This window comes from Pseudophryne corroboree, chromosome 6, assembly GCF_028390025.1.
Source record: "Pseudophryne corroboree isolate aPseCor3 chromosome 6, aPseCor3.hap2, whole genome shotgun sequence".
Lineage (NCBI taxonomy): Eukaryota > Metazoa > Chordata > Amphibia > Anura > Myobatrachidae > Pseudophryne > Pseudophryne corroboree.
The window spans coordinates 797,720,471-797,743,392 of NC_086449.1; the positions used below are offsets into that span (position 1 = coordinate 797,720,471).

The 22,922-nt window shown below is 48.6% G+C and overlaps 2 protein-coding genes across 3 annotated transcripts in view; one reads left to right on the forward strand and one right to left on the reverse strand.

Annotated features, from left to right (window-relative positions):
• The window catches only part of UPK3A (uroplakin 3A), a 112,870-nt gene extending 90,974 nt beyond the window's left edge, over nucleotides 1-21,896 (reverse strand). The window contains exon 1 of the mRNA XM_063928896.1: nucleotides 21,663-21,896. Within this exon, the coding sequence (XP_063784966.1) occupies nucleotides 21,663-21,672 (10 nt within the window). The 5' untranslated portion in view covers nucleotides 21,673-21,896. The remainder of the gene's footprint in view (nucleotides 1-21,662) is intronic.
• Nucleotides 21,897-22,044: 148 nt separating this feature from the next.
• The window catches only part of KIAA0930 (KIAA0930 ortholog), a 77,485-nt gene continuing 76,607 nt past the window's right edge, over nucleotides 22,045-22,922 (forward strand). Inside the window, exon 1 of one of the 2 annotated variants that reach the window (XM_063928893.1) lies at nucleotides 22,045-22,396. In XM_063928893.1, coding sequence (XP_063784963.1) covers nucleotides 22,252-22,396 — 145 coding nt within the window. In that variant the 5' untranslated portion in view covers nucleotides 22,045-22,251. The remainder of the gene's footprint in view (nucleotides 22,397-22,922) is intronic. The other variant, XM_063928894.1, reaches the window with a different exon arrangement.

Consider the following 22,922-nt stretch of genomic DNA (forward strand, 5'->3'; position numbering starts at 1 on the left):
TTGCGAACCAGAGACCCTCAGGCGAGTGCAGTGGATGCGCTGACGTCGCCTTGGCCTTATCGTGTAAAAGTCCCTACTTGGTCTTTTACGAGGACAGAGCGCAGCTCCGGACTAGACAGCAGTTCCTGCCGAAGGTTGTCTCCGCATTCCACCTGAATCAACCTATTGTGGTTCTGTCCTGTTCTGATGCTTTGGCTCCTCCGGAGTCTTTGGATGTTGTGTGTGCTTTGAAGATCTATGTCAGGCGCACAGCTCGGGTCAGAAAGATAGATTCCTTATTCATGCTTTATGATGCGCAGAAAGAGGGTTGTCCTGCTTCAAAGCAGACCATTGCTCGTTGGATTAGGCTTACTATCCAACAGGCCTATTTGTCGGCAGCCTTACCTGTTCTTCAGTCTCTGAAGGCCCACTTTACAAGGTCAGTGGGCTCTTCCTGGGCGGCTGCCCGTGGAGTCTCGGCCTGCTAATGCCACGCAGCTACCTGGTCGGGGAAGAACACTTTTGTGAAATTCTACAAATTTGATACCCTGGCCAAAGGATAAACCCAGTTTGGGCAGGCGGTACTACAGCAGTCTCCGCACATTCCTGCCCGTTCTGGAAGCTTTGGGACATCCCCATCGTACTAAATCTGTTCCCAATATCCCTTATGGATGCTAGAGAAAAATAAGAATTTACTTACCGATAATTCTATTTCTCGGAGTCCGTAGTGGATGCTGGGGTTCCTGAAAGGACCATGGGGATATAGCGGCTCCGCAGGAGACAGGGCACAAAAGTAAAGCTTTTACAGGTCAGGTGGTGTGTACTGGCTCCTCCCCCTATGACCCTCCTCCAGACTCCAGTTAGGTACTGTGCCCGGACGAGCGTACACAATAAGGGAGGATTTTGAATCCCGGGTAAGACTCATACCAGCCACACCAATCACACCGTACAACTTGTGATCTAAACCCAGTTAACAGTATGATAACAGAGGAGCCTCTGAAAGATGGCTTCCTAAACAATAACCCGAATTAGTTAACAATAACTATGTACAAGTATTGCAGATAATCCGCACTTGGGATGGGCGCCCAGCATCCACTACGGACTCCGAGAAATAGAATTATCGGTAAGTAAATTCTTATTTTCTCTATCGTCCTAAGTGGATGCTGGGGTTCCTGAAAGGACCATGGGGATTATACCAAAGCTCCCAAACGGGCGGGAGAGTGCGGATGACTCTGCAGCACCGAATGAGAGAACTCCAGGTCCTCCTTTGCCAGGGTATCAAATTTGTAAAAATTTACAAACGTGTTCTCCCCTGACCACGTAGCTGCTCGGCAGAGTTGTAATGCCGAGACCCCTCGGGCAGCCGCCCAAGATGAGCCCACCTTCCTTGCGGAATGGGCCTTAACAGATTTAGGCTGTGGCAGGCCTGCCACAGAATGTACAAGTTGAATTTTGTTACAAATCCAACGAGCAATCGACTGCTTAGAAGCAGGTGCACCCAACTTGTTGGGTGCATACAGTATAAACAGCGAGTCAGATTTTCTGACTCCAGCCGTCCTTTAAATGTATATTTTTAAGGCTCTGACAACGTCCAACAACTTGGAGTCCTTCAAGTCGTCTGTAGCCGCAGGCACTACAATAGGCTGGTTCAGGTGAAACGCTGATACCACCTTAGGGAGAAAATGCGGACGCGTCCGCAGCTCTGCCCTATGTCGAATAGAAAATTAAATAAGGGCTTTTATAAAACAAAGCCGCCAGTTCAGATACTCTCCCGGCCGAAGCCAGGGCCAGTAACATAGTCACTTTCCATGTGAGATATTTCAAATCCACATTCTTTAGTGGTTCAAACCAATTGGATTTGAGGAAATCTAAAACTACATTTAGATCCCACGGTGCCACCTTAGGCACCACAGGAGGCTGTATATGCAGTACTCCTTTGATAAAAATCTGGACCTCAGGGACTGAGGCCAATTCTTTTTGGAAGAATATTGATAGGGCCGAAATTTGAACCTTAATAGATCCCAATTTGAGACCCATAGACAATCCTGATTGCAGGAAATGTAGGAAAACGACCCAGTTGAAATTCCTCCATCGGAGCACTCCGCTGCTCGCACCACGCAACATATTTTCGCCAAATACGGCGATAATGCTTCGCGGTGACTTCCTTCCTTGCCTTTATCAAGGTAGGAATGACTTCTTCTGGAATGCCTTTTCCTTTTAGGATCTGGCATTCAAACGCCATGCCGTCAAACGCAGCCGCGGTAAGTCTTGAAAAAGACAAGGACCCTGCTGAAGCAGGTCCCTTCTCAGAAGTAGAGGCCACGGATCGTCCGTGACCATCTCTTGAAGTTCCGGGTACCAAGTCCTTCTTGGCCAATCCGGAGCCACTAGTCTTACTCCTCTTTGCCGTATAATCCTCAATACCTTTGGTATGAGAGGCAGAGGAGGAAACACATATACCGACTGGTACACCCAAGGTGTTACCAGCGCGTCCACAGCTATTGCCTGCGGATCTCTTGACCTGGCGCAATACCTGTCCAGTGTTTTGTTGAGGCGAGACGCCATCATGTCCACCATTGGTTTTACCCAACGGTTTAATAGTATGTGGAAAACTTCTGGATGAAGTACCCACTCTCCCGGGTGAAGGTCGTGTCTGCTGAGGAAGTCTGCTTCCCAGTTGTCCACGCCCGGGATGAATACTGCTGACAGTGCTATCACGTGATTCTCCGCCCAGCGAAGGATCCTGGCAGCTTCTGCCATTGCCCTCCTGCTTCTTGTGCCGCCCTGTCTGTTTACATGGGCGACTGCCGTGATGTTGTCCGACTGGATCAACACCGGTCTTCCTTGAAGCAGAGGTTCCGCCTGGCTTAGAGCATTGTAGATTGCTCTTAGTTCCAGAATGCTTATGTGAAGAGACTTTTTCAGGCTCGACCACACTCCCTGGAAATTTCTTCCCTGTGTGACTGCTCCCCAGCCTCTCAGGCTGGCATCCGTGGTCACCAGGATCCAATCCTGCATGCCGAATCTGCGGCCCTCCAATAGATGAGCCTCCTGCAACCACCACAGAAGGGATACCCTTGTCCTCGGCGACAGGGTTATCCGCAGGTGCATCTGAAGATGCGACCCTGACCATTTGTCCAACAGATCCCTTTGCATGGAATCTGCCGAAAGGGATTGCTTCGTAAGAAGCTACCATTTTTTCCCAGGACTCTTGTGCATTGATGTACAGACACCTTTCCTGGTTTTAGGAGGTTCCTGACCAGGTCAGATAACTCCTTGGCTTTTTCTTCGGGAAGAAAAACCTTTTTCTGAACTGTGTCCAGAATCATCCCCAGGAACAGCAGACGAGTTGTCGGCATTAATTGGGATATTGGAATATTCAGAATCCATCCGTGCTGCTTTAGCACCTCTTGAGATAGTACTAAACCCATCTCTAGCTGTTCTCTGGACCTTGCCCTTATTAGGAGATCGTCCAAGTATGGGATAATTAATACGCCTTTTCTTCGAAGAAGAAATATTATCTCGGCCATTACCTTTGTAAAGACCCGAGGTGCCGTGGACAAACCAAACGGCAGCGTCTGAAACTGATAGTGACAGTTTTGTACAACGAACCTGAGGTACCCCTGGTGTGAGGGGTAATTGGAACGTGGAGATACGCATCCTTGATGTCCAAGGATACCATAAAGTCCCCTTCTTCCAGGTTCGCTATCACTGCTCTGAGTGACTCCATCTTGAACTTGAACTTCTTTATGTACAGGTTCAAGGACTTCAGATTTAGAATAGGCCTTACCGAGCCATCCGGCTTCGATACCACAAAAAGAGTGGAATAATACCCCTTCCCTTGTTGTAGAAGAGGTACCTTGACTATCACCTGCTGAGAATACAGCTTGTGAATGGCTTCCAAAACCGTCTCCCTTTCTGAGGGGGACGTTGGTAAAGCAGACTTCAGGAAACGGCGAGGTGGCTCTGTCTCTAATTTCAACCTGTACCCCTGAGATATTATCTGCAGGATCCAGGGATTTACCTGCGAGTGAGCCCACTGCGCGCTGTAATTCTTGAGACGACCGCCTACCGCCCCCGAGTCCGCTTGCGAAGCCCCAGCGTCATGCTGAGGCTTTTGTAGAAGCCGGGGAGGGCTTCTGTTCCTGGGAAGGAGCTGCCTGTTGCTGTCTCTTCCCTCGTCCTCTGCCTCGTGGCAGATATGAATAGCCCTTTGCTCTCTTATTTTTAAATGAACGAAAGGGCTGCGGTTGAAAGGTCGGTGCCTTTTTCTGTTGGGGAGTGACTTGAGGTAGAAAGGTGGATTTCCCGGCCATAGCCGTGGCCACCAAATCCGATAGACCGACCCCAAATAACTCCTCTACGCATCGCCTGTCCACTGTCGTGTCCATAAAGCTCTTCTGGCCGAAATGGACATAGCACTTACCCGTGATGCCAGTGTGCAGATATCTCTCTGTGCATCACGCATATAAAGAAATGCATCCTTTATTTGTTCTAACGACAGTAAAATATTGTCCCTGTCCAGGGTATCAATATTTTCGATCAGGGACTCTGACCAAACTACCCCAGCACTGCACATCCAGGCAGTCGCAATAGCTGGTCGTAGTATAACACCTGCATGTGTGTATATACCTTTTTGGATATTTTCCATCCTCCTATCTGATGGATCTTTAAGTGCGGCCGTCTCAGGAGAGGGTAACGCCACTTGTTTTGATAAGCGTGTTAGCGCTTTGTCCACCCTAGGAGGTGTTTCCCAGCGCTCCCTAACCTCTGGCGGGAAAGGGTATAAAGTCAATAACTTCTTTGAAATTAGCAGTTTTTTATCGGGGCACCCCACGCTTCATCACACACGTCATTTAATTCTTCTGATTCGGTAAAAACTACTGGTAGTTTTTTCACACCCCACATAATACCCTGTTTAGTGGTACCTGTAGTATCAGCTAAATGTAACATCTCCTTTATTGCCAAAATCATATAACGTGTGGCCCTACTGGAAAATACAGTTGATTCGTCACCTTCACCACCGGAATCAGTGCCTGTGTCTGGGTCTGTGTCGACCGACTGAGGCAAGGGGCGTTTTACAGCCCCTGACGGTGTTTGAGGCGCCTGGACAGGCACTAATTGAGTGTCCGGCCGCCTCATGTCGGCAAACGACTGCTTAAGCGAGTTGACGCTATCCCGTAATTCCACAAATAAAGGCATCCATTCTGGTGTCGACCCCCTAGGAGGTGACATCCTCATATTTGGCAATTGCTCCGCCTCCACACCAATAACGTCCTCATACATGTCGACACACACGTACCGACACACAGCAGACACACAGGGAATGCTCTATACGAAGACAGGACCCACTAGCCCTTTGGGGAGACAGAGGGAGAGTCTGCCAGCACACACCAAAAAGCGCTATATATGACAGGGATAGCCTTATGATTAAGTGCTCCCTTATAGCTGCTTTTATATTAATATATTGCCATTTATTTTGCCCCCCCTCTCTGTTATACCCTGTTTCTGTAGTGCAGTGCAGGGGAGAGACCTGGGAGCCTTCCTGACCAGCGGAGCTGTGACAGAAAATGGCGCCGTGTGCTGAGGAGATAGGCCCCGCCCCTTTTTCGGTGGGCTCGTCTCCCGCTATTTAGTACATTTAGGCAGGGGTAAATATCTCCATATAGCCTCTGGGGCTATATGTGAGGTATTTTTAGCCTTTTTAAAGGTTTTCATTTGCCTCCCAGGGCGCCCCCCTCCCAGCGCCCTGCACCCTCAGTGACTGCCGTGTGAAGTGTGCTGAGAGGAAAATGGCGCACAGCTGCAGTGCTGTGCGCTACCTTAAGAAGACTGCAGGAGTCTTCAGCCGCCGATTCTGGACCTCTTCTTGCTTCAGCATCTGTGAGGGGGCCGGCGGCGTGGCTCCGGTGACCATCCAGGCTGTACCTGTGATCGTCCCTCTGGAGCTTCATGTCCAGTAGCCAAGAAGCCAATCCATCCTGCACGCAGGTGAGTTCACTTCTTCTCCCCTCTGTCCCTCGTTGCAGTGATCCTGTTGCCAGCAGGAATCACTGTAAAATAAAAAACCTAAGCTAAACTCTCTAAGCAGCTCTTTATGAGAGCCACCTAGAATTGCACCCTTCTCGGCCGGGCACAAAAATCTAACTGGAGTCTGGAGGAGGGTCATAGGGGGAGGAGCCAGTACACACCACCTGACCTGTAAAAGCTTTACTTTTGTGCCCTGTCTCCTGCGGAGCCGCTATATCCCCATGGTCCTTTCAGGAACCCCAGCATCCACTTAGGACGATAGAGAAATAGGATTTTAAATACCTACCGGTAAATCATTTTCTCGTGGTCCATAAGGGATATTGGGCGCCCACCTCAGTGCGGTGACTTTCTGAAGGTTCTCTGTTTGGTGTTACCTGTTCAGCGGTTGCTGTTTATGTTGCCAGCAGTTGCTGGCCCAGTTTTGTTATGGTGTGCTGGTGTGTAAATCTCACCACACTAATTGTTGTTATGTTCCTTCTCTCAAGTATGTCCTTCTCCTTCGGGCACTGTTTTACCTATAACTGCCTGTGGGAGGGGGCATAGAGGGGAGGAGCCAGCACACCCAGTTGAAGAAATTTAAAGTGCACCGGCTCCTTTGGACGCATCTATACCCCATCATACAAAATCTTTCCCCAATATCCCTTATCAGTTATGGACTACAATAAAATGATTTACCGGTAGGTATTTAAAATCCTATTTTAAGGTCTTGGAGGAGAATTTTGTGAATTCTCATCCAATTGCTCTTTGATTTATTTAGGTCATAGGTCTGCAAACTCGGTCCTCATTACCCCACACAGTGAATGTTTTGCAGGTCTCCTCACAGAATCACAAGTGAAATAATTAACTCCACCTGCGGACCTTTTAAAATGTGTCTGTGAGTAATTATTACACCTGTGTACCTGCTGGGTTACCTGCAAAATATGTGGGGTAATGAGGACCGATTTTGCAGACCTATGATTTAGGTCAGAGGTTCTCAAACTCGGTCCTCGGGAGCCCACACAGTGCATGTTTTGCAGGTAACCCAGCAGGTGCACAGGTGTATTAATTATTTACTGACACATTTTAAAAGGTCCACAAGTGGAGCTAATTATTTCACTTGCGATTCTGTGAGGAGACCTGCAAAACATGCACTGTGTGTGCCCCCGAGGACCGAGTTTGAGAACCTCTGATTTAGGTGATACTAAAATAATGTGAAATGGGTGTTAAAACACCCCTTTTCACATTATTTTAGTAAAAATAATATTGATAAATATGCCCAAAAGTGCGTTCTATCTACGGATTGATCAATCCATATGCACTGGCGATTTCCTCCTGTGTGCATCTGCCTGAACCAACGCATGTGTAGTCACGGACTGCCTACTTTGGCATATGCGCAGTATACTGAGAACCAAGCGCATTGCTGGCCTGCATCCTGCACCTCTCTGTTTCCCTCAGCCATGTCTTTATACGATCAAGCAAACAAGGTTGTTGTGTTTGGTACTGGTTACGTCTGCATTAGATACAGTTGTATCCCAGAAAACTTTGTGTCTCTATCATAACACAATGACAATAAAAATGCTGCAGAGAGAAATCACCCTTTAAAACTTTTTGCACAGGGCAGGCAGTGTCTATATTTCTAGAAGCTTGTGAAATTCTTGTAACATGATTATTATACGTTTATCTCTTTAATATATTTAGCCCACAAATACAAAGGGGAAATAAGATTATTTTCCCTGTAATATGACAGCAGAAGACAGAGTCTTCAAGCACATGGACATAAAGTGAAGCCAGGAAACGTATTGCAGCGTCAGTGAACCCATACTGGAATTAATACTATACCTGAGACAGCTGAAGGGATAACATGTCATTTAGTCTGCTGAACACGACTGGTCTGATAACTAGATTTGTCGGCGAGAACAAATTGTTACTGACAAATCACGTGTCCTGTAACATGTAACAATGATCTAGCTACACCGTTGGCTGATTGTCACTTTACATAGGGGGTAATTCAGAGTTGATCGCAGCAGCAAATTTGCTAGCAGTTGGGCAAAACCAGGGCCCTCATTCCGAGTTGATCGCACGTAGCAACTTTTTGCTGCTGGAGCGATCAACTAGACGCCGCCTATGGGGGAGTGTATTTTAGCATAGCAAGGCTGCGATCGCTTGTGCAGCCCTGCTATGCTAAAAAAAAGTTTTGTGTAAAACAAGACTAGCCCTGCAATTACTTACCCTTTGCGATGAAGGATCCAGCGATGAAGGTCCCGGAATTAACGTCAGACATCCTCCCTCCAAATGCCTGGACACGCCTGCGTTCGGATCTCCGTGCCCGGAAAATGGTGAGTTGACGCCCCAGAACGCCTTCCTCCTGTCAATCTTCTTGTGATCGCCGCTGCGACCGCTTTCTTCATACGCGGCGTTGCCGGGCAACAACGCACCTGTGCAATGCGGCCGCCGTGCATGCGCAGTTCCGACCCATTCGCACCGCTGCGATGAACCGCAGCGTGGGAACGGGTCGGAATGACCCCCCATGTGCACTGCAGGTGGGGCAGATATAACATGTGCAGAGAGAGTTAGATTTGGGTGGTTTTTTTTTGTTTCTGTGCAGGGTAAATACTGGCTGCTTTATTTTTACACTGCAATTTAGATTTTAGTTTGAACACACCCCACCGAAATCTAACCCTCTCTGCACATGTTACATCTGCAGTGCACATGGTTTTGCCCAACTGCTAACAAATTTGCTTCTGCAATCAACTCTGAATTAGGCCCGTTGTTTCAATCTGGATGTCACGCAGTTTACTGAATCTTCTAGGATCATATTAGATTTTATTATATTGCTCCTTATTCAGAGTTGTTAGCAAACCAAAAAAGCACACTAATGAGCAAAACCATGTTGCGCTGCAGGTGGGGCAGATGTAACATGTGCAGAGAGAGTTAGATTTCGGTGGGGTGTGTTTAAACTGAAATCTAAATTGCAGTGTAAAATTAAAACAGCCAGTATTTATCATGCACAGAAACAATATAACCCACCCAAATCTAACTCTCTCTGCACATTACATCTGCCCACCTGTAATGCAACATGGTTTTGCCAATTAGTGTGATTCTTTGGTATGCTAACAAACCCGAATAACCCTTATTGCATGGATTTGAAGCCACAGAGACGTACTGCAAAGACTGGAGTGCTACATCCTTCTTCATTCCCTGCAGGCCTTGTGTAGGTGTGTGCCTGCCAAAAGTTGGGTGAATATGAAGAATTGCTGCCAAAACTATAGCTTTTATTGCTTATCTGAAGTTCTTGTGGATGTGTGTGCCTGCCGAAAGTGAGGTGACTTTGAAGCTGGACTGCCAAGAATGGAGATCTACAGTACTTTCTTCTTCGCTCCATGCAGGTCTTGTGTATGGATCCAAAATAGGTACTGGCTCAATGAGGGAGTACTTACTGTACAAGCAGTGTGGATCATTGGCCAATGACCCACAAGAAGGATTTTAAAGAACTGAAGCCTGCATTGGGTTAGGGTGAAAGCAGTACCATGAATAAGGTCCTGGAGACATGACACCAACAATAGGTTAGGACTAAGGACTTCCTGGGTTCCGGAATAGATAGAGTTGATATACAGCATAAGCTGTGTATTGGGTTGTGATTTAGGAGCAGTGACCCCAACATTAAGAGTATAGATATAGAGGGATCTGCCTAAATACTACATTGGTGAGGAAGCATTCATATCCCCAAGGGTACGGAATATTGGGCAGTGTCCCAAGAAAGGGAATCCATAATGAGGTGGCTCCATGAATCTGAACTCTACCACCAATAGCAGAGAGATTAGTGGATCCCAGACCCATGGAGAAGTAATGGTGGGTCTCAGGTCCACTGAGTAAAATGGATACAAATCTTCCCATATTGGATGTCTAAGAAGGCAGCCAGGTGGTGTAAGGACATTGAGATCTTGATGAAGGAACCCCAATATCTCTAAAGCATTCAAAGCAGCCTTGTCCGCCTTTACTCATTGAGACACCATGACGGTGGGAGTCTACCTCTAAGGAAATCAGTAAATAAAATGGGGCAGACCAGAGGTAGAAGATGAGCAGCCTACTTGGTGAATTTCCACTCTGCATCGCAGATGCCATGGACCAGAACCAGAGTGAAAGTGGTCACGGAGCAGATTGCCCTGAAAATGCTCCACTTGTTGCAGGAGACGGCAGCTCATGTACCTGATATCTGAAGCTAGCAGGAAGCTCTAGCAACTGGTTCACTCTTTGCCAGTGTCACAAATATGTGTAACGAAGATCTCTGAATTCTATTATCATGTGGAATTTATATCTGGTTACGGTTATCATTCAGGGTGCTGGAGGAAACCAAATGCCTTTTTTTCTTGCTCAGAAATACCCCTCCCTTTCGAGCACCTGAATGATATCACTAAGCTAATTGAGCATCTACCAATATATATGTCTGTTGCGAGAGGCAGAGAGGTTCCTGCATTAGGAGGAGGTGCAGGCCCTGACATGCCACATGGAGCATTATGGGGTTGCTCCAAGGTAGGTAGCTCTTAGCTTAGACATATTGTAGTAAGGAGCCATTATCATGTGGCTCCTTGCTGGTTAATATTAGACCCAGATTGGGGTAATGGAGGTGTGAGGTGTGGTGCCTCTGGACTGGCTGAGCTGGATGGCTTTAGTGTGACATACCTTTACATTCTATTAACACTTTTCACTTATTAATTTTTTAACACTATTTCTCTATTTTAATTACATTTCATGTTTGTATCACCCTCTCTATAGCTTCGGCTTCCTAAATACTAATTTATTAACACTATAGTTTTTTCACTGGTATGCTACGCTGGGCTTTCTGGCTTATGCTGGTGTTTTGAGGTGCCACACCCTGCACCTAGATATAGCGCTAGGGACCCCAAATATACAGGGACGCCTTGATGCGGCTTTGGGGCTTAGCCACACATTTGCGCAAATATGTGTAACGAAGATCTCTGAATTCTGTTATTATGTGGGATTTATATCTGGTTACTGTTATCATTCAGGGTGCTGGGGGAAACCAAATGCCTTTTTTTCTTGTTCAGAAATACCCCTCCCTATTTATAGTGTCGACCTATCCACTGTCAACCAAGGGGTGTCGACCTAATAGGTGTCAACCTAATTGGTGTCGACCTGGAGTCCGGATACCCATGAAACATAGGCAAAACTGTAATTGTGAGGAGAATGGAATCCAGGGAGAAAAAAAACCCCTCAGTAATCACAGGGAGACTGCAGGCCAGCTGCAGACCAAGAACCAGGAAGTCAGTAATATGACTTGTTGATCTGGCAATGCATAGGTGAACTGGAAGGGTTTCAATAGGCTGCCCTGGAAGTGGATGGGCTGCTGTGATTATGTGGAATAATGCAGGAACCGGATAGGGGCAAAAGTGATCACATAATGAGAGTCAAGATGGCTACTCTCACATGCTGTGCTGGGCCTAGTCACACAGTCAAACTGGAAATAGAGGCAATGCAGGGAATGGTGTGCACAGGGTGATCCATGAGACATGGCATGCACAGGACACGCCAGGATACCATATGAATGAGGTGAGCTGATACAGAGGAGCGGATCGTGACAGTCGACTAGTGCTGGAAATAGCTGGTGGCTGCACTGGTATCATGACACTCCCACCTGAGCTGCATTTTAGAGATTTATTATTCTTATTTATTTATTAACAGTTTCTTATATAGCGCATTTTAGGGATTGCCTTTAACAACCAGTATCAGCTTTTTCCTGTGTTAATTTATGACATGGTATACGCAGGATGTAGTGAGCATCCTGACAGACGGGATCCCGGCGGTCAGAAGACTGGCTCCAGAATACCGACACCTGTCAGAATGCCGACGCCGGAATCCCGAACGCAAGTATGGCAGGGAGGGTTAGGCTGTGGGAGGGGAGGGTTAGGGTTAGGCTGTGGGAGGGTTAGGGTTAGGCTGCGGGAGAAAGTTAGGGTTAGGCTTCGGGACGGGAGGGTTATGTTTAGGCTGCGGTGGAAGGTTAGGGTTAGGCTGCGGGGTGAGGGGAGTGTTAGGGTTAGGCTGCGGGAAGGGAGGGTTAGGGATAGGCAGCGGGAGGGAAGGTTAGGCTACGGGAGGGGAGAGTTAGAGTTAGGCTGTGGCAGGGAGGGTTAGGCTGTGGCAGGGAGGGTTAGGCTGTGGCAGGGAGGGTTAGGCTGTGGCAGGGAGGGTTAGGCTGCGGAAGGGAGGGTTAGGCTGTGGGTGGGGTTGCCACCTCTCCCTGGTTTCCTGGATTCTCCGGGATTTGGTGACAACCGTCCAGGAGGCTTTTCCCTTCACCCGGATTCCTGGATTCTCAAGGAATAAGTGGACCCTGGGAACACCAGCAGTGCTCCTTGGCAGCTGAGGAACTCGGTGAACTACAGTGACTGTCACATGATATGATGACATCAAATCTCGCAGGACTGTGTTCAGCCCAGACTGAGCCGAAGCAGCCGTGACGCTGCCATGGGCAGCTCTTCCTCAGCGTTTTCCCAGGCTGCGGTGGTGAAGTAACGCCGGCCCGGCTCATGTGAGAAGAGCAACGAGAGCTGACAGGCATGTCACACATATATGTATAATTTCTCTATCGTCCTAGTGGATGCTGGGGTTCCTGAAAGGACCATGGGGAATAGCGGCTCCGCAGGAGACAGGGCACAAAAAGTAAAGCTTTAGGATCAGGTGGTGTGCACTGGCTCCTCCCCCTATGACCCTCCTCCAAGCCTCAGTTAGATTTTTGTGCCCGGCCGAGAAGGGTGCAATCTAGGTGGCTCTCCTAAAGAGCTGCTTAGAAAAGTTTAGCTTAGGTTTTTTTATTTTACAGTGAGTCCTGCTGGCAACAGGATCACTGCAACGAGGGACTTAGGGGAGAAGAAGTGAACTCACCTGCGTGCAGGATGGATTGGCTTCTTTGGCTACTGGACATTAGCTCCAGAGGGACGATCACAGGTACAGCCTGGATGGTCACCGGAGCCTCGCCGCCGGCCCCCTTGCAGATGCTGAAACGAGAAGAGGTCCAGAATCGGCGGCAGAAGACTCCTCAGTCTTCTTAAGGTAGCGCACAGCACTGCAGCTGTGCGCCATTTTCCTCTCAGCACACTTCACACGGCAGTCACTGAGGGTGCAGGGCGCTGGGAGGGGGGCGCCCTGGGAGGCAAATGAAAACCTTTTTTGGCTAAAAATACCTCACATATAGCCTCCGGGGGCTATATGGAGATATTTAACCCCTGCCAGAATCCGTTAAGAGCGGGAGACGAGGCCGCCGAAAAAGGGGCGGGGCCTATCTCATCAGCACACAGCGCCATTTTCCCTCACAGAAAGGCTGGAGGGAAGGCTCCCAGGCTCTCCCCTGCACTGCACTACAGAAACAGGGTTAAAACAGAGAGGGGGGGCACTAATTTGGCGTTAGAAATATATAAAAAAGATGCTATAAGGGAAAACACTTATATAAGGTTGTCCCTATATAATTATAGCGTTTTTGGTGTGTGCTGGCAAACTCTCCCTCTGTCTCTCCAAAGGGCTAGTAGGTCCTGTCCTCTATCAGAGCATTCCCTGTGTGTGTGCTGTGTGTCGGTACGTGTGTGTCGACATGTATGAGGACGATGTTGGTGAGGAGGCGGAGCAATTGCCTGTAATGGTGATGTCACTCTCTAGGGAGTCGACACCGGAATGGATGGCTTATTTAGGGAATTACGTGATAATGTCAACACGCGCCAAGGTCGGTTGACGACATGAGACGGCCGACAAACAATTAGTACCGGTCCAGACGTCTCAAAAACACCGTCAGGGGTTTTAAAACGCCCGTTTACTTTAGTCGGTCGACACAGACACAGACAGCGACACTGAATCCAGTGTCGACGGTGAATAAACAAACGTATTCCTTATTAGGGCCACACGTTAAGGGCAATGAAGGAGGTGTTACATATTTCTGATACTACAAGTACCACAAAAGAGGGTATTATGTGGGATGTGAAAAAACTACCGTAGTTTTTCCTGAATCAGATAAATTAAATGAAGTGTGTGATGATGCGTGGGTTCCCCCCGATAGAAAATATGGGCGGTATACCCTTTCCCGCCAGAAGTTAGGGCGCGTTGGGAAACACCCCTTAGGGTGGATAAGGCGCTCACACGCTTATCAGAACAAGTGGCGGTACCGTCTATAGATAGGGCCGTCCTCAAGGAGCCAGCTGACAGGAGGCTGGAAAAATATCATAAAAAGTATATACACACATACTGGTGTTATACTGCGACCAGCGATCGCCTCAGCCTGGATGTGCAGAGCTGGGGTGGCTTGGTCGGATTCCCTGACTAAAAATATTGATACCCTTGACAGGGACAGTATTTTATTGACTATAGAGCATTTAAAGGATGTATTTCTATATATGCGAGATGCACAGAGGGATATTTGCACTCTGGCATCAAGAGTAAGTGCGATGTCCATATCTGCCAGAAGATGTTTATGGACACGACAGTGGTCAGGTGATGCAGATTCCAAACGGCACAAAGGTGTATTGCCGTATAAAGGAAGAGGAGTTATTTGGGGTCGGTCCATCGGACCTGGTGGCCACGGCAACTGCTGGAAAATCCACCGTTTTTACCCTAAGTCACATCTCTGCAGAAAAAGACACCGTCTTTTCAGCTTCAGTCCTTTCGTCCCTATAAGAGTCATATCTGCCCAGGGATAGAGAAAAGGGAAGAAGACTGCAGCAGGCAGCCCATTCCCAGGAACAGAAGCGTTCCACCGCTTCTGACAAGCTCTCAGCATGACGCTGAGACCGTACAGGACCCCTGGATCCTACAAGTAGTATCCCAGGGGTACAGTTTGGAATGTCGAGACGTTTCCCCTGCGCAGGCTCCTGAAGTCTGCTTTACCAAGGTCTCCCTCCGACAAGGAGGCAGTATGGGAAAAAAATTCACGAGCTGTATTCCCAGCAGGTGATAATTAAATTACCCCTACTACAACAAGAAAAGGGGTATTATTCCACACTATATTGTGGTACTGAAGCCAGAAGGCTAGGTGAGACCTATTCTAAATCTAAAAAAATTTGAACACTTACAAAGGTTCAAATCAAGATGGAGTCACTCAGAGCAGTGATAACGAACCGGGAAGAAGGGGACTATCTGGTGTCCCGAGACATCAGGGATGCTTACCTCCATGTCCCAAATTTGCTCTTATCACTAAGGGTACCTCAGGTTCGTGGTACAGAACTGTCACTATCAGTTTCAGACGCTGCCGTTTGGATTGTCTACGGCACCCCGGGTCTTTACCAAGGTAATGGCCGAAATGATGGTTCTTCTTCGAAGAAAAGGCGTCTTAATTATCCCTTACTTGGACGATCTCCTGATAAGGGCAAAGTCCAGGGAACAGTTGGAGGTCGGAGTAGCACTATCTCGGATACTGTTACAACAGCAGGGGTGGATTCTAAATATTCCAAAATCGCAGCTGATCCCGACAACAAGTCTCCTGTGCTTAGGGATGATTCTGGACACAGTCCAGAAAAAGGTGTTTCTCCCGGAAGAGAAAGCCAGGGAGTTATCCGAGCTAGTCAGGAACCTCCTAAAATCAGTGCATCATTGCACAAGGGCCATGGTAAAAAAAAAAAAAAAAATGGTGACTTCCTTCGAAGCAATTCCAGTCGGCAGATTTCATGCAAGAACTTTTCAGTGGGATCTGCTGGACAAATGGTCCGGATCGCATCTTCAGATGCATCAGCGGATAACCCTATATCCAAGGACAAGGGTGTCTCTCCTGTGGTGGTTACAGAGTGCTCATCTTCTAGAGGGCCGCAGATTCGGCATTCAGTTTTGGATGTTGGTGACCACGGAGGCCAGCCCGAGAGGCTGGGGAGCAGTCACACAAGGAAAAAATTTCCAGGGAGTGTGATCAAGTCTGGAGATTTTTCTCCACATAAATATAGCTAAGGGTAAAATTATAATGCTCTAAGCTTAGCAAGACCTCTGCTTCAAGGTCAGCCGGTATTGATCCAGTGGGATAAAACATCACGGCAGTCGCCCACGTAAATAGACAGGGCGGCACAAGAAGCAGGAGGGCAGTGGCAAAAACTGCAAGGACTTTTCGCTGGGCGGAAAATCATGTGATAGCACTGTCAGCAGTGTTTCATTCCGGGAATGGAAACTGGGAAGCAGACTTCCTCAGTAGGCACGACCTCCACCCGGCAGAGTGGGAACTTCATGGGGAAGTTTTCCACATAATTGTAAACCGTTGGGAATTACCAAAGGTGGACATGATGGCGTCCCGTCTGAACAAAAAACGGGACAGGTATTGCGCCAGGTTAAGAGACCCTCAGGCAATAGCTGTGGACGTTCTGGTAACACCGTGGGTGTACCAGTCGGTGTATGTGTTCCATCCTCTGCTTTTCATACCTAAGGTACTGAGAATTATAAGACGTAGAGGAGTAAGAACTATACTCATGGCTCCGGATTGGCCAAGAAGGACTTGGTACCCGGAACTTCAAGAGATGCTCACAGAGGACTTATGGCCTCTGCCGCTAAGAAGGGACTTGTTTCAGCAAGTACCATGTCTGTTCCAAGACTTACCGCAGCTGCGTTTGACGGCATGGCGGTGGAACGCCGGATCCTAAGGGAAAAGGCATTCAGGAAGAGGTCATTCCTACCCTGGTCAAAGCCAGAAAGGAGGTGACCGCACAACATTATCACCACATGTGGCGAAAATATGTTGCGTGGTGTGAGGCCAGGAAGGCCCCACGAAGAAATTTCAACTCGGTCGATTCCTGCATTTCTTGCAAACAGGAGTGTCTATGGGCCTCAAATTGGGGTCCATTAAGGTTCAAATTTCGGCCCTGTCGATTTTTCTTCCAGAAAGAATTGGCTTCAGTTCCTGAAGTCCAGAAGTTTGTCAAGGGAGTATTGCATATACAACCCCCTTTTGTGCCTCCAGTGGCACTGTGGGATCTCAACGTAGTTCTGGGATTCCTCAAAACACATTGGTTTAAAACCAGTCAAATCTGTGGATTTGAAGCATCTCACATGAAAAGTGAACATGCTCTTGGACCTGGCCTGGACCAGGCGAGTGTCAAATTGGTGGTTTTTTTTTCTCAAAAAAGCCCATATCTGTTTGTCCATTCGGACAGGGCAGAGCTGCGGACTCGTCCCCAGTTCTCTCCCTAAGGTGATGTCAGTGTTTCACCTGAACCAGCTTATTGGGGTGTCTTGCGCCTACTAGGGACTTGGAGGACTCCAAGTTGCTAGATGTGGTCAGGGCCCTGAAAATATAGGTTCCAGGACGGCTGGAGTCAGGAAAACTGACTTGCTGTTATCCTGTATGCACCCAACAAACTGGGTGCTCTTGCTTTTAAGCAGACTTTTGCTAGTTGGATGTGTAATACAATTCAGCTTGCACATTCTGTGGCAGGCCTGCCACAGCCAAAATATGTAAATGCCCATTCCACAAGGAAGGTGGGCTCATCTTGGGCGGCTGCCCGAGGGGTCTCGGCTTTACAACTTTGCCGAGCGGCTATTTAGTCAGGTGCAAACACGTTTGTAAAATCCTACAAATTTGATACCCTGGCTAAGGAGGACCTGGAGTTCTCTCATTCGGTGCTGCAGAGTCATCCGCACTCTCCCGCCCGTTTGGGAGCTTTGGTATAATCCCCATGGTCCTTTCAGGAACCCCAGCATCCACTAGGACGATAGAGAAAATAAGAATTTACTTACCGATAATTCTATTTCTCGGAGTCCGTAGGTAGTGGATGCTGGGCGCCCATCCCAAGTGCGGATTATCTGCATTACTTGTACATAGTTACAAAAATCGGGTTATTATTGTTGTGAGCCATCCTTTCAGAGGCTCCGCTGTTATCATACTGTTAACTGGGTTCAGATCACAGGTTGTACAGTGTGATTGGTGTGGCTGGTATGAGTCTTACCCGGGATTCATAAATCCTTCCTTATTGTGTACGCTCGTCCGGGCACAGTACCTAACTGAGGCTTGGAGGAGGGTCATAGGGGGAGGAGCCAGTGCACACCACCTGATCCTATAGCTTTACTTTTTGTGCCCTGTCTCCTGCGGAGCCGCTATTCCCCATGGTCCTTTCAGGAACCCCAGCATCCACTACGGACTCCGAGAAATAGAATTATCGGTAAGTAAATTCTTATTATAATGAGCATGCATGAAACAAATAGAGGTTAGACATTTGTTTCACCTGTTGAAGCGTGATAGTGATTAGGTTGTGTGCAATACTTCCACTTCCATGGTTCTTCCCTCTTTCACACAATCTAGTTTTAAGGCGCCAAATGCCTGTAATTTATCCAAGTGGTGACTATTATATTCCTATTTATATAGATAAGCTGTTTCATTTAGATTGTACGTAAAATATTTGATAAATATGGCACATCATTTTATTTACATGAACACTGCTTGGTGCCGCCGGGGGGGGGGGGGGGGGGGGGGGGGGGATTGGGAGGGTCGATCTCCAGGAATCGATGATGCATGAGGTGGCAACCCTAGCTGTGGGGGAGGGGGTTAAGCTGTGGGGGCAGAGTTAGGTTTGGCTCAGTTCTCCACACCGGTCAGGATTTTGGCAGTTGGGATGCCACACCGGCATTCTCACTGCTGGTATCCTGTACCCAACCCGTGCCCGCTCTCTCTCGCCTTTATTTTTAAGCTGCTGTAGAATTAAATTGTGAGATTAAACAATGCATTTCATTCGGTCTTCCTGTTATCTACAGCCTTTCATACATTGTGGCTACTTGTCCTTTAGACCTCTTTCTCATTCACTGTGAGCTCAGTACGCATGATGGGAGGTGCGCAACATATACGGTCTTTTCTTCCAGAGCACGCAGGTGAGCAGAGGGACTCCTTCCACGTCCATTTCACCTTCCAAGACCTTCACTCGTTTTGTTGCATGCAGTAAAAACCCTTCTCTTGGCTTCATGGTGCATTCGCTATACCCCCCTGTGCATCCACCTTAGAACAGGGCCATGCTTATAACCACAGTGACACAGTGTATTGTACTAACGTTTTTTTTTAACGCCAATAGAGAGCAGGAAAGCAGATCTGAAAATGGAACCCATTGTTTCCAGTGACCCCATACCCACTTACAATGTTACTTGAATTAGAGAGTTGCAGTTTTACAAACCTGCCTGCTCTACTCAATGCAAAGTCATTGTCAATCGCGTGACCTCTGTTGGGAATAAAGGTGCGAGCTGACAACTGCATTGTGACTTATTTGCGTTTGAAATATGGGGGGGGGGGGTTGATGATTCACGTAATGAAAAGAGTGGAGAAGTTGCCCATACTGTAGCAACCAATCAGCATCGAGGTAGCATTTATTAAATACATTCTAGAAAAGCTGATTGGTTGGTATCGATCTCATGAGCCAGCACTGTTAAAGCGCCAGTGAGTACCTGGCTTACACATCTGAAAATACCTAGATGGCATAAAGATACTAACGCAGCATCTCCGGGTAACAGCAAAACAAGTCTGAATATTGGGACTTTACATCTGATGAAGCACACGGGGATATTCAGCATTAGGATGTTAGCTGTGTGATCCAGGCTTCACGTGTGGATGGGAAGTACTTTACTCTGGCAGCAGAGATTACGTGTTCCTGTTACATGGCCTAATTAATCTGTAAATAGGTCAGATTGTCTAATTATCTCTAAATTGGAGAAAACTATTGTGAAAGGAATCACGGATAACAAAAGCCAGGGAACTTTTTTCTAACGTCTTAGGAGCTGATAATAAGGATAATACTGCACGTGTACATGATATAAAACATAGGGGGTCATTCCGAGTTGTTCGCTCGCAAGCTGCTTTTAGCAGCTTTGCACACGCTAAGCCGCCGCCTACTGGGAGTGAATCTTAGCATATTAAAATTGCGAACGAAAGATTAGCAGAATTGCGAATAGACACTTCTTAGCAGTTTTTGAGTAGCTCGAGACTTACTCTGCCACTGCGATCAGTTCAGTGCTTGTCGTTCCTGGTTTGACGTCACAAACACACCCAGCGTTCGCCCAGACACTCCTCCGTTTCTCCAGCCACTCCCGCGTTTTTCCCAGAAACGGTAGCGTTTTTTCGCACACTCCCATAAAACGGCCAGTTTCCGCCCAGAAACACCCACTTCCTGTCAATCACATTACGATCACCAGAACGAAGAAAAAACCTTGTAATGCCGTGAGTAAAATTCCTAACTGCATAGCAAATTTACTTGGCGCAGTCGCACTGCGGACATTGCGCATGCGCATTAGCGACTATTCGCACTGTTGCGACAAAAAAATAACGACCGACCAACTCGGAATGACCCCCATAGTACCTCCAAAAAAGCCCCATCATTCCACCCTATCCTGGATATGGCACTACTGCACAAAACATAACTCCACCATACTTATATTTTAATTCATGCCCCTCAAACAAAGTCCAAGATCCATCCGCTATTTGTAAAACATGCAAAAAGTTGCACTGCAAAAGAGATCATTAGATAACATGGCGCTTGTCAAGCAATCACCTGTACGCATAACTCTCACTTATAGACCTTTGCCACTGCTACTAAAACCCGGGGTACTGCCGTGATAACTCGGGGCGTGGCTCAATGGAAAAGGGTTAATCCAAGTCCAGTGACCCAGGAATCCAACCTGGCTAGCTTGCAGGGTTGATCCCGAGAAGGACACAGGTTAAAGGGCAGTGTAAACATCCGACCCAGATCCTGTTTACAGCATGGGGAGATCCACAGGGACGCTGCTTCCTGGTTCCTACAGCGCAGACACTGATCTGGGGGCGTGGCCAGTGAAGTGAGGGGGCGGAGTCAGAGTCTCTACAGGGTCTTTTGCTGCTGCTGAGACTGCCGGCGCTATTGCACCCGTAGGGCTGAAACACACACGCCGGCTCCCGCCGCCCGGCAAAATCCCGCCCGGCTTTTTACCGCTGCCGTGCTGCAGAGACACATGCAGCGCAATGTGTCCTTTCACATGGCCCGGTCCAGCTGCTGGGTTGCAGCCGGAAATATCCACTGGAAGGTCCAGCTGCCGTGCCGGGGCCGTGCCGTCTTTGTAGGCAGTGGACCAGTTGTGTGAAGGGGAGCTTTCACACAAAACGTTTTTTTTTTCCAAGCTGTGTCTGCTGCTGCGCACAGCGTTACATGTGGCTCAAAGCCGTTGTGTGTGTGAAAGACTCTGCCGGATGGCAAAAAGCCGGACAAAGTTTGTCCAGCTTTTTGCCATCCGGGGAAAACCGGGTAATGTGTTACAGCCCGTATGCAGTGTAGATGGAATAATCCGGGACAGCGCAGCAGCGAATAGGGGACTGACCCGGGTTGGAACTGTGCTTGCTGGTCTCTTTTCTCCCGCATCTTCGGCGATCTTGGACATCATTACATCCCGCAAATTGTGTGTAAATCTGGCTCTGTTACTTGCAGGTGCCTCCTCAGCCATTTACCTCACCGCATGTCACTGCCTGGCTGTGGTCTGTTTATCCTAAATTATTAATAGTTATTTTTGCAAAGCTCATGAATATATGAAGCTGTCAGTGTATGCCTCTTATCTGATAATATCCATGTCTTTATATATCAATATATAACTGACATTTTGTTGTTTATTAATAGATATTTATATACCACACACATATCTCACAGCACTTCATTATTTACATTATTACTGTACATTGGAGCACATATTGTACATACCACTCATCATAATTGTCTGATGCTCACAGTGTCTGATGGTGGAAGTGATAGATCTGATTTATATACTGAGTTAGCCTGTGGTGATTTGCTGCTGGTCCCTGTGATGGTGGCTCTGGGAGATATAACAGCAGATATGAGACAGATAAGGGGACCACACCCAGACACAGTGATGATGAATTCAGATCACACACACACAGCTCGGGCCACCTTGAAGCCGACTTGTTGTCTGCAGCACACATGGCTCATCCTCCACTCAGCACAGGCACCTGACCTCCATAAGCTCCGCCTCAGTAGCCCTTTAAACCACAAGCGCCGCCTAATTGGCTGCTGCGCTTGGCTGTCCACGCCCCGTCAGCATATGCCCGGGTGCTGATTGGCACTCTGCAGTCTGCCCCGCCTTCGGCTGAGCCGAGCTGGCCGCTGATTGGTTGGGTGGCGGCGTGTTGCAGGAAGCTCCCTGCCGATCCGCTATGGGAGGCGGAAGTGTCGCCTGACTGGGGCTGTGTGGTGGGGTGTCACACAGACAGGGACCGGACCTCTCCCGGGGAGGAGGAGGCGGCATCAGTGCGATGAGAGCAGCCCCGGAGGGATGGCCGCGGTGAAGACGAGTCACAGCCGGGCTGGAAAGAGAGAGGAGGAGAACGGGGGTCTGGACCGCTCCCTCCAGCAGATGATCTCAGCCATAGTGGACGAGAGGAACCGCCTCAATATCCGCCAGGAGATCAGCGGCCTGGGTAAGTCCCTGGCACCGGGGTAGCCCTGCCTGTGTGAGTGCCTGGAACTGGGTGTCTCTAGCTTGGTGGGGATCTGGCACTGTTAGGGCTCTGGCTGGGTGAGTGGCTGGCACCGTTGGGGCTCTGGCTGGGTGAGTGACTGGCACTGTTGGGGCTCTGGCTGAGTGGCTGGCATCGTTGGGGCTCTGGCTGGGTGAGTGGTTGGCACTGTTGGGGCTCTGGCTGGGCGAGTGGCTTGCATCGTTGGGGCTCTGGCTGGGTGAGTGGCTGGCACCGTTGGGGCTCTGGCTGGGTGAGTGGCTGGCACCGTTGGGGCTCTGGCTGGGTGAGTGGCTGGCACAGTTGGGGCTCTGGCTGGGTGAGTGGCTGGCACCGTTGGGGCTCTGGCTGGGTGAGTGGCTGGCACCGTTGGGGCTCTGGCTGGGTGAGTGGCTGGCACCGTTGGGGCTCTGGCTGGGTGAGTGGCTGGCACCGTTGGGGCTCTGGCTGGGTGAGTGACTGGCACTGTTGGGGCGCTGGCTAGGTG